Source organism: Aedes aegypti, chromosome 1, assembly GCF_002204515.2.
Source record: "Aedes aegypti strain LVP_AGWG chromosome 1, AaegL5.0 Primary Assembly, whole genome shotgun sequence".
Classification (NCBI taxonomy): Eukaryota; Metazoa; Arthropoda; class Insecta; order Diptera; family Culicidae; genus Aedes; species Aedes aegypti.
The window spans coordinates 7,128,028-7,143,171 of NC_035107.1; the positions used below are offsets into that span (position 1 = coordinate 7,128,028).

General features: G+C 36.9%; 1 protein-coding gene across 1 annotated transcript; it reads left to right on the top strand.

The window, feature by feature from the left end:
• The first annotated feature begins 396 nt into the window (after positions 1–396).
• On the top strand, positions 397–1,686 carry LOC5572020 (prosialokinin). The gene is made up of 3 exons (XM_001660075.2): positions 397–512; positions 575–600; positions 1,431–1,686. Exons 1-3 carry the CDS (start codon positions 453–455, stop codon positions 1,600–1,602), a joined length of 258 nt encoding a protein of 85 aa, XP_001660125.1. The 5' UTR covers positions 397–452; the 3' UTR covers positions 1,603–1,686.
• Positions 1,687–15,144: the final 13,458 nt, after the last annotated feature.

The window sequence follows — 15,144 nt, forward strand, 5'->3', positions numbered from 1 at the left end:
GCAAAGTGTACAAATTGCGAGCTCGCTCTTTCTTTGAAACTGCCAATCAACGCGGTTTGGTTTGAGGGGAGGTTTTGTCTGTAAACGAAGGGTGCTATTAGGGAAGATTGAATGTTTGTTTTAGTCTAGTAATTTAAAGTAAACGGTTGGTAATCCAATGCTAAAACAGGAATGGGAACTCTATTTAGAGCTTGGGGCGACACGAGCTTGATTGAATAAGTGGATTGTTTTGCAACATCTGATTAAATACATGACTCAAGTAAAGCAAGAATCCATATCCATTTGTGTGATGAATGATGACAGCAGCTTGCGACGTCCATAGTAATGACAGCAAATCACACAAACTATAGAAGCATGATTTACTGCTTATTGATACAATGTTTCTTTATAAACCTCCTCCATCATCGGGAGACGAAGTAGTTCGAAGGATTTAATCTAACGTTGTAGTTAAAATGAATATGTTTATTACAGTACAGATAGTGATAGTGTTAGTACTTGCAGTACTATCGGAGGTGAGCACCCAATCATCAGATTTTGTTCAAAGTTCTGTTAGTGATTAAAAATATATCATTAGGCAGCTTCTCTTCCAACAGCTACAGAGTTTGTATCAACTTTTACTCAGGAGACTTCTTCATCTTCTTTTTATTTATTGCGCAACGCTATCACAGGAACATATCCTATCTATTCGAAGAGTTTGTGAAATTCTTTATAAGTTCACAAGTATCCAAGCCCAGTATATTGCGAATTAATGTGTTTTGACATTTATGTATTTTAGAGCGAAGGGCAATCCCTAAAATTAGAATTATGGTTGCTGCCCCCGCAATTTGCGGATACAAACTTTGTTCTATCTTTCTTCACAGGACAGACGCAGGAGAAATTCCGCAAATCACGCATTTTGCATCCATGCGGCAATGTTTTGTTCCATGACCCCACTTTTGGCACCGACGGCACTGAGTGGGGTTCTGGTAATTTCCTCCAGGTTTCTGGAAATGTTCCCACGTCACACAAACATCGAACATAAGTCTTGATTTTTCTAAAGCTTTGATATTATTGAGATAAGTTTTATTAAAGCTTTAAAAACATTCTTCCCAAATTCACTGATATTACATGTCTGGTATAGATCTGAAATCATTATCCGTTAGAATTAATTTGTAGCCATAACTCCAAAATGTTACGTAAATAATAAAAAATTGCATATATATAATTGATATAGAAAGGCGCATACTTTATCAATATATGACCATTTTTGCAAAGAAAAGTTGATAAGTGATTTGCAGATTTGCTTTTATTTGAATGCAAACCTTTTAGCAATGAAGCGTGCTCATAATCATGAACTTTTCGCCGAGAAGAAGGTTATGTTCCGGTTTCAATGTTAACCACCAATGAAAAGAAGATGAAGAAACATCAACTCATCTGCACGAATCATACAGGAGAAAAGACGCAATGGACGAGGGCCCGAATCAATCCGATGAACCCGAGGGAAGTGTAGCTGACCCTTCAACGAAGGACGACGATTATTCAGATAGTTTGAAGCAAGACGAGAAATACTACAAAGTGCGCCTGCTCAATACCGGTGATAAGTTCTACGGTTTAATGGGGTGAATAGTGAAATCTTGTCTGAAACAGAAGGTGGACATTTTGCCACAACATAAGGATCACGAATAAAGGCATCGCATCGAAACGGAATGTTGGAACATCAATCCATAATATCACTGGCTTTTTTCATATGCAAGATTTGTAGGAAATTGATGGAGGCGATGGAACCATTTACCGCAAAAAAAAACACTGGAAAAAGTATAAATAATGCTGTATAAATTAACGTACTTCATATATTTTTAGACGGTGGTCTTCATTAATATTAAGTTAAACTTCCTTCGAAAATGATTGAACTTAACACGATCGTGTAAATTTAAAGCAAGTTGATTTGGAAAATACAGGATTGGCAGTTGAAATTTAAATCTTGCGTTTTCCAATCAAACTGACTTCAAATTGAAAATTACATTTTTAATTTTAGCTTACCTATAAAATAATCGACGGAGGCAAATTTTCCACAATCGTCATTTGATGGCCCCATTATGAAAGTTATATGAAGGAAATGATTTCCTGACACCCAACCATTTCACTATGTGCTTTAACGAGCAATGATGACTGCGAAAAAAAAGACGGAAAATGTTTTATTCAAATGAGAATCATAAAATTTTTATTGCCGATTCGTCACGGTGTGGTGACATGCAAAAAACCTCCCCTGTGAAGAATGTTCGGTTTGTCAATTTTGCCAATCGAACGATGCGTCGTTAAATCAATTTTTAATGGAATTCTAATTTGTTGCCCCGAGCCTTTCAGAAGAATCGTTTCCAACCTAGTGCCGTGCCCAAGTTCAATTGCGTCTTTGCATCTATCTTTCATTCTACTGTTGAAATGGAACGGCTCTCTGCTTAATGTAGGTTGTGTATGCCTTTGCCTAGAATAGATGATGCAAATTTGTGTCGATGAATAAACACTCTCAGCACTGGCAATAAACACTATCGGGCGTTAGAGTGTAGTCATAGCTGTGGAAACACCTGTATCGGCACTATGCAATTTAATTTTAAGCTGTTGTACTTTTGTTTCTAGTGTCTTTCGAGCCAAGAAATATGGTCTCTATGTTTTATTCTTTCAAAAGTTAAGTAGGATGACGGTTTAAAATTATCCAAGGTCTACCTTTGTTTTAGTTTTCCTCCAATATACCGTTATAATACCGTTTAATCTCAAATTTCATAAATGACTAATATTTCGAACACTTGATATTTTGTAGCTATTTTTCAGAAAAAAAAACTTCTTAAGTTTCTTTACAGGATGATACATTTTTCTATAATTAAAGACCCCATCATTTAAAAATTGAAAATATCAATTACAGTGCCTTACCGATTTTGGCAACACAACATGATTTTTATGTTGCCAAATTGGGGATGTTGCCAAAATCGGGAATTTTGAAATGCTTATGTTTCTTATCATTTAAATCTCTAAAAGTATCAGAAAATGCTTATCAACTATTGGGAATGATGTGAATAATATCTGGGAGCCTTCTTCAGTTCAACTTTTGACCCAAAAGCATAGACATCATGCACTGATTATATGCACCATCTGAAAAGCACACTTGTTGTACACAGTACAAGCGTGGTATTACTTTTAGTGGCCATTTGCGACTGTTTTAGAGTACAAATGTGCAACTTTAAAGCAAGACCATATTAAAAGTAGCAGATTTCGAATTTTCCGAGTGGGTTTATCTAAGGGATTTCTATAACAAAGTGTGCAATTTTAGTTACCACACGTCTTATGTAGCGAATAAGACTCTATGCTGAAACAAGTAGAAGTTCTTATAAATGAAATGCTAAAGCCAATGTTATCACAGTTGAAATGTAATGCCAGGAATGAACAGAAAAAAAATAGATGAAAGATATCCATTACATATTAACAAAGAGAGACGCCTAAAGAACTACACGCCTTTTTTTGGATCATGGCTTTTTTTCAATGGTTAATGATGAGATTTCATCAAACATTATGTTCGTTTGCTATGATTCTGGAAATATTTTGCTGAGAGTAGAAAAAAAAATGAACAGAGGATTGGATGGGATTTCTTGATCTAGTTAAAAATTTATTTGTGCTGGCCGTAGCGCAACCAGGGGGATCTGGGGTTCAGAATCCCCCAAAGCCGGAAAAATATGGATTACCAAGAATATTCTTGAAACTCATTACTACACATCTTATGCAACTGAGCAGCAGTATTTAGTTTGATTCATATTAACACTAAGAGTTTCAGTAGGTTTTACATATGAATCTTTAAAGTTGTGTTATTTTCAATTCTTAGACCATTGAAGAGTTTTATAAAAAAAACTCATAATTGACGAAACTTTCTTACCTTATTCTAATAATAAATTCAGAGCTTTGTGTAAGGGGTTTGTCAAATATTTAGATACATTGTATAAGTCATTGTTGGCGCTTACCTACGTTGTGTCTTCTGGTGGTAAATTGAGGGCGATGAGGAACCACTGGCGACGCAAACTGTTCTCCGGCAGCAATCGAGTGGGTGGTAGCTTGGGTGGCAATCCAACAGCGGCACAGCTAACAGACGGCGAGGCAAAACATACTCAACAGCAGCAGCAGAAAAACAGCTATCACCAGGGCAGGCAATCGTCAGATTCGTCACAGTGCGATGACGAAATAAAAAAAGACATCGTCATCCAGTACAATAACTCTGGCAGGTCGACGTCTCTTCATCGACGAAAGAATGCACGACTAACTTCAATCCCAAATCGTCAACGAGCAAATTTTTCTTCATCCCGCTTGCTACCCTTACTCACAAGAAGAAGGCGTTTACTGTATATTCGCTTGCTTCGCACCAACCAACGAATGCCATCACATAATTGCTTGTATTGGCAAATGAACCCGCTTTCCTCATGATTCTATAACAGCTCTGATGGAAAGCGCGTGGTGTTGACGATTCAGAGATCGTTTGTTCGATTACAGTCGTGTTTTATTATTTTGTTTTTGTTTTATTTTTTCAAAAAATGCTCTCAATCTGTCGAAGACACGATTCATATTTTAAGTCGGCTCAGTGCTCCCGAACGAAGATTCGCCCGTAACGAAGGAATCGTATTTGTTCGTCATGACGCCGAGCCTCTGCGCCGGATCTCTGCGGCAAATCGTCATCCGAAGCTGGTTGAGCGACGATGACGATGCTTCTTTTAGTTTCGTCGCCGACTTTTTCCATTTGAAGGTGACGATTGTCTAGCCTGGCTATCACACATCACAATCTAGCGAACACAGGTAAGTATCTTCTCTTAGATTTAGACACTGCACTTGAGTCTTTTGGCATGCAACTTTATTAGCAAGTAACTTTACACTTTTACACTTTAACTAACGATTTATTTTCCTTTCTAGGTGATCTTTACGCTACGGCAGTTGAACGAGACTGATGATTACTGACGGGCGAGTAGGCTGGTTTTCACCTCCCGACGCGATCAGCTGTGTTAACCGAGCTGCCAGAGGCTCAGTGTCAGTTACTCGTATCCACTGATACGAGTATCCACAGTGGATACGAGTAACTGACACTGAAGAAGACTGCAAGTGGTAGTCGAAATACGCGTATCTGTCAAAGATAAGCATTTAGGAGCGGAATTAAAAGGTACACGGTACTCCATCTACTTTAAAGTTTCTCTATTTGAGATTCTGCTCAGAGGATTCGAACATTCATTAAAGAGAACAATTTTATTTCGCAACAACACTTTATCATCATTTGAACAGAAAATGACAATGATCGATTACCACGTGCGCAGCGATTTTCTGGACTTCGCATTGCAATTTTCGAAATTTTTCTCCGTATTGGTAAACATTGACACAATATCGAACAGCATCTATAAAGCAAATTTGGTTTTGTGTTTAAAATTACTGATAAATCTCGAATTGAAAAGGTTGTAACAATGTTGCACCCTGTGATTATCTTGAAATGATTGTATCCCAATCCGTAGAAGTTAGGATAAACGGTTGTGAGCGAGCTTGCTTTGTTGTTTGTTTTTCATCTGTTTTGATGACAATTTGATACAATGAGATTAGATTTTGCAGAAGCATTGGAAAAAATGTTATAATGATTACTTCTTTTTCTATTTTGCAGGATAATGTGTGAAATTTTACGTTCATTTTTGATAATAGTAAAAAATATGGATGATTTTTTCAATTGTAGAGGCGCTTGCGAATGTCTACAGTATGTATTCAAATGTTCTCCAATACCACTTTCCAGCTGTCGAAAGGATGCGGTCAGAAAAACTCTGGACTGCTGAAGAAGCGTCAATCTGGTCGAGATTATAAGACATAATTTCCAAATGTCTATGTAGGATAAATGTGATGGGAAGGAGGAAACCACACAACAATATAATTTGCCTAAAATGCCATCTTGAATTGTAGACTAAGTTTCTCAATGTTTTCCTCAATAACTGTTATTGAAATGCCGACAGAAAAACCTAAAATTCACTCATCAGTTAATCATTTTTTTTTATTAATTAATCAATAATTACGAGATAATTTGAAAACATTTTCAAGCTCATCAGACCGCCACATTTAATCCGATTGATATGTTAAAAATACAAGCATAATACCAACAACAAATTTGTGATCACACAGTATATCTGATAATCTTATCATATGATGCTCTTATTACACTTACTGACTGTCGATTACCATCGTATGCCACTAATTAATGATGCCTATTACAGCTTGCCTGCTTTAGAAGACTTGTCATATGACCTAAACGTTAAACAATAACTTTGAAATATGCGAGTTCTACTCATAAGTACGTTCCACATTACGTTTCATAGCTCACAATGATCACCACCATCTTCATTTTGACTTATTTTCACTTTGTTCTAACTCAAAATGTTAGGTTTCAGTACTTACTAAATATTTTTCAATGTGTTGCCAAAATCGGGAAGAAAATGTTGCCAAAAACGGGTGTTGCCAAAATCGGAGGTAGACAAAAGCGGGTGTTGCCAAAATCGGGAAGGCACTGTATTACCTTTGAAATCATCACTGTTTGGAATCTGTTCGCAATTTGAGACAAACGGTACATGGAGTACAGGTCATCAGATCTTCATGAAAAGAACAGTCAAAGTTGCACAGAGATTCTAAGAATGGAAAATGGAATTGGAAAATACGTAGCATATCAAGCAACCCCCCCCCCCTTCATTTTTTTTATTTGTTTTCCTTAGCAATTGGGTTTATTGCTACTTTATTGATATTTTAGCTTAACTTCATTATCGTTCCCCATACTAAAATAATCTTACACAAACTATAACGAAACAAATAAAAACATAAAATAATCTTTCTTCACATTACCGAGTTATTAAGAAAATTGAATGATAGAACAATGTTGATAACACTCGAATCTGTTGTCCAGGCTTTTCCATCAAGTTTTATTCAGGTTTTATTCCATCAAGAGCATTGATATATCAAAACAAATCGATGAGTTGATTGGGTGGAGATCTTCTGCAACATTGAGAGCATAATTCACAGAATGAATATCTTGTTTTAATATAATATTTGCCAAAACGAACACATGTTTTTTAAAGAAATGTGCTCTAACAGAATATATGAATAATACTAAAACAATGTTTTCCAAGTCGTTAAAGCCTTGATTTTTAATTATTTTTCTATATTTAAATTTATTTATTTATAAATAAATTTATTATTACATGAATATAATGTTCACATAATTATTTAAAACATCTAAAAATCTGTTTGATTACACTACAGAAAATCTAAAATTTCTTACATTTTTTCCAATCTTGTCATATGAATGTTTTGAAGCTGAATCATCACTTTAGAATCCAACTTTATAAGTCAAACAATAAAACAAGAAGTTTTATAAAAAAATAATTGTATGTAATTTTTCAGGGCCTCTTATTTTACCGACGTGGTTTAAAATGCTACGTCCACTAGTCATGACCCCTCCCTCCCCCTCGTCACACATCGTCACAAATTCGTGAAGCCCCTCCTCCCCCTAAAAAGCTACGTCATTTATGGACGACCCCTAATGTGAACGGTACGATCACAGCTGCCTGCTCTTCGCGAAGAGCAGGAAAATATTCATTTCGATCATCTTCATGCGGGCTCGCAACAATCACGCTAAACTTGCTCCGCTCAAAAGTGAGTGCCGTGCGCACAAAATTGACCTCTTTTCGTGCAGCACAGATTCTGTGCAAAGGGGCTGTACACAGTTTTGTGCAAACGGTGGTTAACAAAACTGAATGAGTGAAATGCGCATAGAGAAGGAACGCTTGGAATGCGGAATTCGCTTCCATTTTTGTTTTGCTTCTGAAAACATAAAGAAAAACTTTCCAATTTTTAAGTTTTTCAGAGATTTTTTTCATTTGAATAGCCGAAGCGGAAGCAAATGGGGAAACACTTACGCATTTGCGACCATCTTCCTGCTTTTCGCTAGAAAAAATCTCAGAAAACTACCCATCTTAAAAACGGCCAACTGTTTGCTGCCGCGCGGTAGATCATTGACAGTTCCGTTTCCATCGATCCCCACGCAGCAGAAGGCCAACACGTCGGCATCTCACAGCATGAGTGCGACCTACACAGAATTTTCACTCAATCAGCCAATTCTGCATTGGTTGCCTTATTCTGTGTAGTTTTAACACATGCGCTGCGTGGAGCTGGCTTAGCGTGGACTGTTTGCTTGACTTTACGAGAAGAAGCAACCTTGCAATGAATCACGAGAATGAATAGCGCGTGGATAAATGAATCCTACGAGTGGAAAGGCTTCGCGAACCACTAATCGGTGTGTTCATTTTGCTTCTTCGACGTTGCATCCGTTCGTTTTTTGCGATGCTCTTCGTGACGCAAAAATGAAAAATGAATTTTGGCGAATGTTGGATCGCGAAGATGCGTCGATCATTGTTCACGAAGAAGATCCATCACAACACTGGTGCGAGGAATATGTATACTGTGGCTCAAATACATTCGAGAGACAAATTTTCATATTCCCACTGGTGTTTTTCAACGCGAATGAAAATATTTTTTTTGCCCCCTGCAGTTTTTTTCCGCTTTATGAAGGGGGGAGGGGGAGACAAAAAGTGGAAATAAAATTTGTATCGGCCTAATTAGAACAATCAGTTATTATAGCAAAGGCTATTTCAAATTGTGTTTTAATCTAAAACATCATTATAACCAAATTTGTTATTAAAGCATTGAGAGTAATTGGTTATAACAAGTTTTGTTGTAATTAAATTGTAGAACATAACAAAAATGTTATATTTTTGTTTGATTCGAAACAAAGTTAGTTACATATTTGTTTATATTATAACATATTTTGTTTCAATTTTGTTTAGTGTAGAGAAAATTGTGTTATCATTTTTATTATTTTAACTACTAACCAGCCAACATTATAACATATATTTTTAGAAAGAACGCGCTAACTGAGTAACAAAATCTGTTACAAATCTGTTGTAATCCACTGGTCGGGTATACTCCGCAAATCCTTTCGAAAACAACTCTGTTTAATCCATTTGAAAAAAAAACAATCCTCTCCGATTCACATACATAAATTCCTATTTGATTCCATTCTATCAATACTCTTGTGCTCCCTTTCACAAGATACGCTTCACAATGTCTACGCTCATGAATTCCAATGGGCCAGGAAAAGATGATAGGCGTAAGAACATACCAATGAAATGCAAATATGGGACTCTTAACGTAAAGTTGTCATACATGTATAACATTGCCTTTTTTCTTCTCTTGCGCTTCATGTCATTGCCGCAATTATCGTTTTTCATGGGAAGCGTACAAGGTTCGATCTTGTGATGCACTTAATGTGATGGCAAAATGGGTTTTTGAGACCTGCATCTATTAGAAGAATATGTTGTGATGAAATCTATAATAAAACGTTGAAAGACAAAGCGTTGAAAGAACAGAAGGTCGAAAGAACGAACAGTCGAAAAGCAAATAAGAAGGGACGAAAGAACGAAAATCTAACTTCAACGAAGGATAAATTTTCTCATAAAGTACATCATTTTCGACATTTTTACCATTCGACCTTTTTCATTTCGACCTTTGTAAATGATGATAAAATTCGATATTCCGTATCTCGATAGCAACCTCTAAGCAACCAAGTAAAACCAAGAAACCAATAAAAGTTGGTTTTCATGACTACCTCGATGGGCTCTTCAATTTCGAGTTATGGAGAGTTTATTGTAGTACCTAGGAGACGTACCTGAATATGTTACATTTAATAATCCAATTCGACAAACAAAACTTTTCAGCCTGGACAGAAAACTTCCAAACAACCAGAAATCTTCTTAAATTACGTGTCAAACAATCACCAAGGGGACGTCTCTTCTCTTCCTCAAAACATCCTGATGAAGTACATAAACAGCAAAACAAGTGGGCGTTCTCCAGCGTCCACTTCAATGGAATCAATTTCCACCTGATAATGCTTTGATAAATTATGGCGAACCTTTTGTTCGTGCATCCAACAAGCGGAGGAAGAGAGCAAGTAAAAATAAAGAACAACTCACAGTGGTGCTTAACCAAGCAAAACCCTTAGAATTTGCCAATTATTTTTTTTATATTAGTTTGATCGGTAAGCTATGGTATGCTCTTAGTCTCTCAACCAGATACTAACCATACAGTTTTCAATATGTGATCTAAAATAATGTAATAAAGTTCTATACCAAAATTTCCGAAAAACTTCAAGACTCTGCTCGTTTACTAGGCGGTATTTCGAAAAAAAAAAATGAATCATTGCTTCTAGCAAATGACACTGCGCATCATCCAAACTTTTTCAATTATCGAAATGATCGGCTGAATGGAGCATGTGATGGAGTTGCTATCATCATTCATAGGCGTATAAAACAACAACTTTTTTCGTCATTTGAAAGCAAAGTTTTTGAAACTTTGGGTGTTTTTGTTGAAACACATCTTGGTAAATATAGTCTCATAGCTGCCTATTTTGAATTTAAATGCACTGGGCAGCAAGTTAATTTGCTTAAAACTGACTTGCGGGAATAAGTAACAACAATAAGTATCTACAAAATTGTCATTGGTGACTTTAATGCAAAACATCGCTCATAGAATAACTCGTAAAGCAATTCCAACGGCAGAATTTTGTTTGCAGAGTGCTCTTCAGATATTTCTGAATTCAATACCCTGACAGCCCTACATAATTATCTTCTTCTAGCAACCCTTCTACGATTGATTTGGTCATAACTGGATCTACAAAGGAGACTTGTAGCCAACTGGTCTTGATCCTTATCATGTTACTGTCACATTTCAAATATCCCATAAAGCAATTCTTAATCCTATCAGCTCCACTTTTAATTATTTAAGAGCCGATTGGGATACATGTATTATAAATTATAAATCGATTGTTATCTTGATGTTAATATTTCCTTGCAAACAAAACTTTATATTGGCAATGCTTTCGAAACTTCAATCAATTCCATCGTTGAAGAAAGGGGCATTGTAATACTCAAATTTGAAGTAAAACTCATCCGCCAATTTCAATGCACTCACGATCCTGCGATGAAAGTTATATGACAGCTGCAAAAATAAATTTATGTTTTTCTCAATCAGGAAACATCAATTTTGAAAATAACATTTCTCAATTGGACCCTGGCTCTTAGCATTTTATCTGAATTTTTGAAAGCAAAAATTTAAAGGCAGTTCTGGCATTGAAAGGAGAAAACAAATTATTACTTACTAATTGCGAAAAGCTCAAAAATTTGCCATGCAGTTTGAAAACGCGCACAATTTTAAATTAGGACTTCAACAAGAGAGTTATTTTTATTATTCATTGAGGAGGTTTTACCTATAGAGTAATTCTCCTCGAAATATCAGGAGAATCTATTCTGAGGACTAATATTAAAAATTCAAATATATGAATCAATCAGAACTTTTGAAACACTTTTGTGTTTTTGTCCGACTTTTGCACGAATCCGGGCCACTGTGCAACTGCTGAAACATGAGACCACTTTTCCATTCTCCTATTTTTCGGCAGCTCACTACCTAATCCCCAAAAGGTCCATTTGATAACAAACAAAACGAGTGGTCCGAGGTCTCCAGCCTCCGAAAGCAACAGAAAAAGGAACGATCAACTCCCTGATTAGTGCGTGTTGGAATGGTTTTGTTCGCGTGAAAACCTTTTTTGTTCGCTTTTCCGCCCTGTTTTCCTGTGAGGTCGCCGAAGGAAAGCATCTATGCAAATAATGGCACCCCATCCACTCTCTCTCTCCCACTGGCTTGGTTTTGGTTCGGTTCCTTTCATAATTTTCCACTTTTCCGGGGAGTGCCCTGGGAAATACCATAATCTTCGGCTTCTTTCTCCGGTGATCATTTAGAAAGAGCTTTGGTATTTTATTTCCTTTCCTCGGTGTAGAGGGAAGCAACGTGCTGGTTGGTGGTGCCGAAAGGAATGGGTTTCTTCAAAATCAAATTAAAAAATGGGATGAAAACGGGTGGGATCATTGTTTTTTGTGAGTTTCAATTTACCGAGTAACGCATTTAATGTATTAGATTTCGAATAAAATTTTGGCTCAGTGTATTAGAACTTTGGGGGTTTTCAATTCACTGGCGTGAATAATCACTTTAAATCAAAGTGTGCCTTGACGGAATTATTTAGATCTAGTAAACTGGTAAAAATTCATACACTTTACAAAATGGGTTCAAAATTCCCGGAAAACACTCACCTTGGCTTGCAATCGAAACCAATCGTCGTAAAGCGACTGGAGCAACTTCCAAAAATCATGAATTCGATTTCATTCGCTATTTACCATTCACTTCGAGACACTCCTTTAACTCTTGAGAGATGGGTCTCCTGTTTCTTAAACGTTGGACGGAATTTTGCCTTCTTTCCAATGTCAACTCATCAATATTCATGGGCAAACACTTTCGAGCAAGGCAAGAATTTCGATAAGTTGTACCCCCCCCCCCCCTGCCTCTAACTGACTGACTGCACAGTTATTGTTTATCGTATCTTTGAGATCAGGGTCTCTGTGTAATCGAAGTGGCTTACATTTGCACTACACTCCTTTCTGGAAGCGATTGTATCGATTTTGCTACAGTTTGGAAAATATTATTTGCATTCTGTATTTGGGAGTTACTCCGTCTTTGAAGCGCATTGGGAGGTGAAATGTCAGTACCTGTGGACAAAAACTTTCTTGATACTGTACTGACACATCAATATATTTTGGAGTGTAATGATTTCAATGTGCTTCTTAATTTTGATTGTTATTCAACTAAAAAAAACTACTTCTATATTTTGACTCATTGAACTAATTCTAAACATAGTTACAGTTTTGTGTAGGAGATTAGTTGCACCTTTAAATTCAGGCACAAATGAACTATCGGACATTCTGGACGTATCAGAACTAGATTTAATTATGCTGGAACTCTAGATAAGTAATACATTTTCACTTTATGATTTTTGAAGATGATTGCTTTACTTTGAAATGTTTTATGCAAATGAGTGTACTAAGGACTGTTCAAGAAAGTGGACACGTGTTTTTTACAGTAAACTGTTTATTTTCGAACAAATTCATGAGTTTACCTAAAATACATGGAAATCAACGTAATTTCGATCAAATTCACATTAATTTGAACATTTATTGAGCATTGCTGGAGAATGCTCTTACTTTTTTTTTTTGATACCTCCCATAAAATTCTGCACAACTTTTTTCGGAACTTTTCGAACTGCTTTTTGAACTGCTTTTTGAACTGCTTTTTGAACTGCTTTTTGAACTGCTGACCACATTTTCTTGAAAACATCGATGGAGCTTGCTTCTCTTCCATCCTTCTTAAGATGCCGTTTGATTATTGCCCAATATGTTTCAACGAGGCGTAGTTCTGAGCAATTTGATGGATTCGATCATTTTTCTACAAATTCAACTTATTCCTTCTTGAGCATCTCCAAAGTAGTTGAAGCATAGTGAGCCGATGCTAGGTCTGGCAAAAACAATGGAGGCATGATATGCTTTCAGTAGATGGGCAGAAGCCATTTTTAATGCATTCAGTTCTGTAATTTTCGCCGTTGATTGAGCCCGTCGTGAAATATGTAGTACTTTCATACCGCAGGAGCAAATTGCTTGTCATACCAGATCATTTTTCCCAAATTTTTCTGTTGGGATGTATCGTACGTCGTCAGGAATATCTGTTTTGGCCACAGCGTTGAAAAAAATCAATTTGGACGCTTCGCGATTTAAGCCAAATCTCGGAACGGCAGTTTTTCTGTACCTCATTTGTGCAGAAAAAAATTGCGAGTCGCCACGTCAATTCGACCCATCGTTAAGAATTTTTATTTTTTTTATGTCAACTTTTGTCTGCTGTCAAAATAAACACTTGAGATCACACTGAAACAAAATTTTATTTGTTTTTATGGAATTTTTACATCAAAATGCAAATATTTAGGTGTCCAATTTCTTAAATGAGCAGTCCTCAGGAAGAATCTATGAATGCTGTCGGAATTCTCAACAAAACACTTTTTGTATTCTCATTAGAGTCCTCTAGATTCCTTGGATTTTTTTCCCCGCGCGTCTTGCTGGGTAGGCATTTCAGAAAGCCCAAGCAATACGGTTTGTTTTCGGGACGCCAAGAAGTTTTGCTGTTCGCGCTGTGTGAGTGCGAAGAGATATTTGTGTTCAGCCGAGGATGGGTTACCAACTGGTGAGTTCGTTTCATGCTTATGATAACATACTTTTTCATGAAAGCGTTACTTTTAGGTAATATATAAACAAACTTTGTCTGGTTCGTCACTATAAATATCGGCATTATTCTTGTTCTATGCAATTTAAATATACATACATGTAGGGAAGTAGTATCGCACCCCCAAGCCCTTTCGAACTACATCACTGGATAAGATAAACCAACTGCGAACATCAGCCTGAGCCACACAATAGCTGCAGATCAGCCAGGAAGGCTATAGATAGCAGTGAAAAGAGACCAGACAAGCTGATGGTAAACAACCATTCGTGGCTACCTGCCTTGCTGGATGACCACTGCGATAGCTTGCGAGATAGCTGATGATAGCATGTGAGATCGTTGGAGAGCTGTCCATTTGATATCGCAGTGGTGGATATGCTTCAGGAGATGCCTCTCTCATGTTACGACTCTCATCTCCGAATTCGATCATTTTGAGATCCCTACAGCAGGTTTAGGAATGACCTTTTGGTGTCGTAGAAATTAGTTTTAGATTGAACCTTCCCTCCGATAACAGGCGCGCCGGATAGAGGCCCACGCACGGCCGTATCTAAATGTTACGTGTTTAAGTTTTAAGAAATCGATGTTAGAATAAGTCCAATAAATGTAGTCCGTTGTAGTTTTGTGTGTTTTTTAAAACAAATATAGTGTTTTCTATTGTACCGCGAGTTCTTTATTGCCAAGGAAGAAGAAGGCTCAGTGTTCGCTTAAAGGAAGCCTTCTACCGCAAAGGATAATTGTTGCCCACCCAATCCAACCACATACACTGGTCGAGTGCTGAGGAGCCATCCCACCCAGTCGAAGGAGGTGATTCCCCGGTTCCCCAACAATACATATATTTTTCTCTTTTTGAAATTACTAAAAATATCTTTTGAATTGTTCGACATTGTGAATGTTGACGTATTTCATGAAACTTCT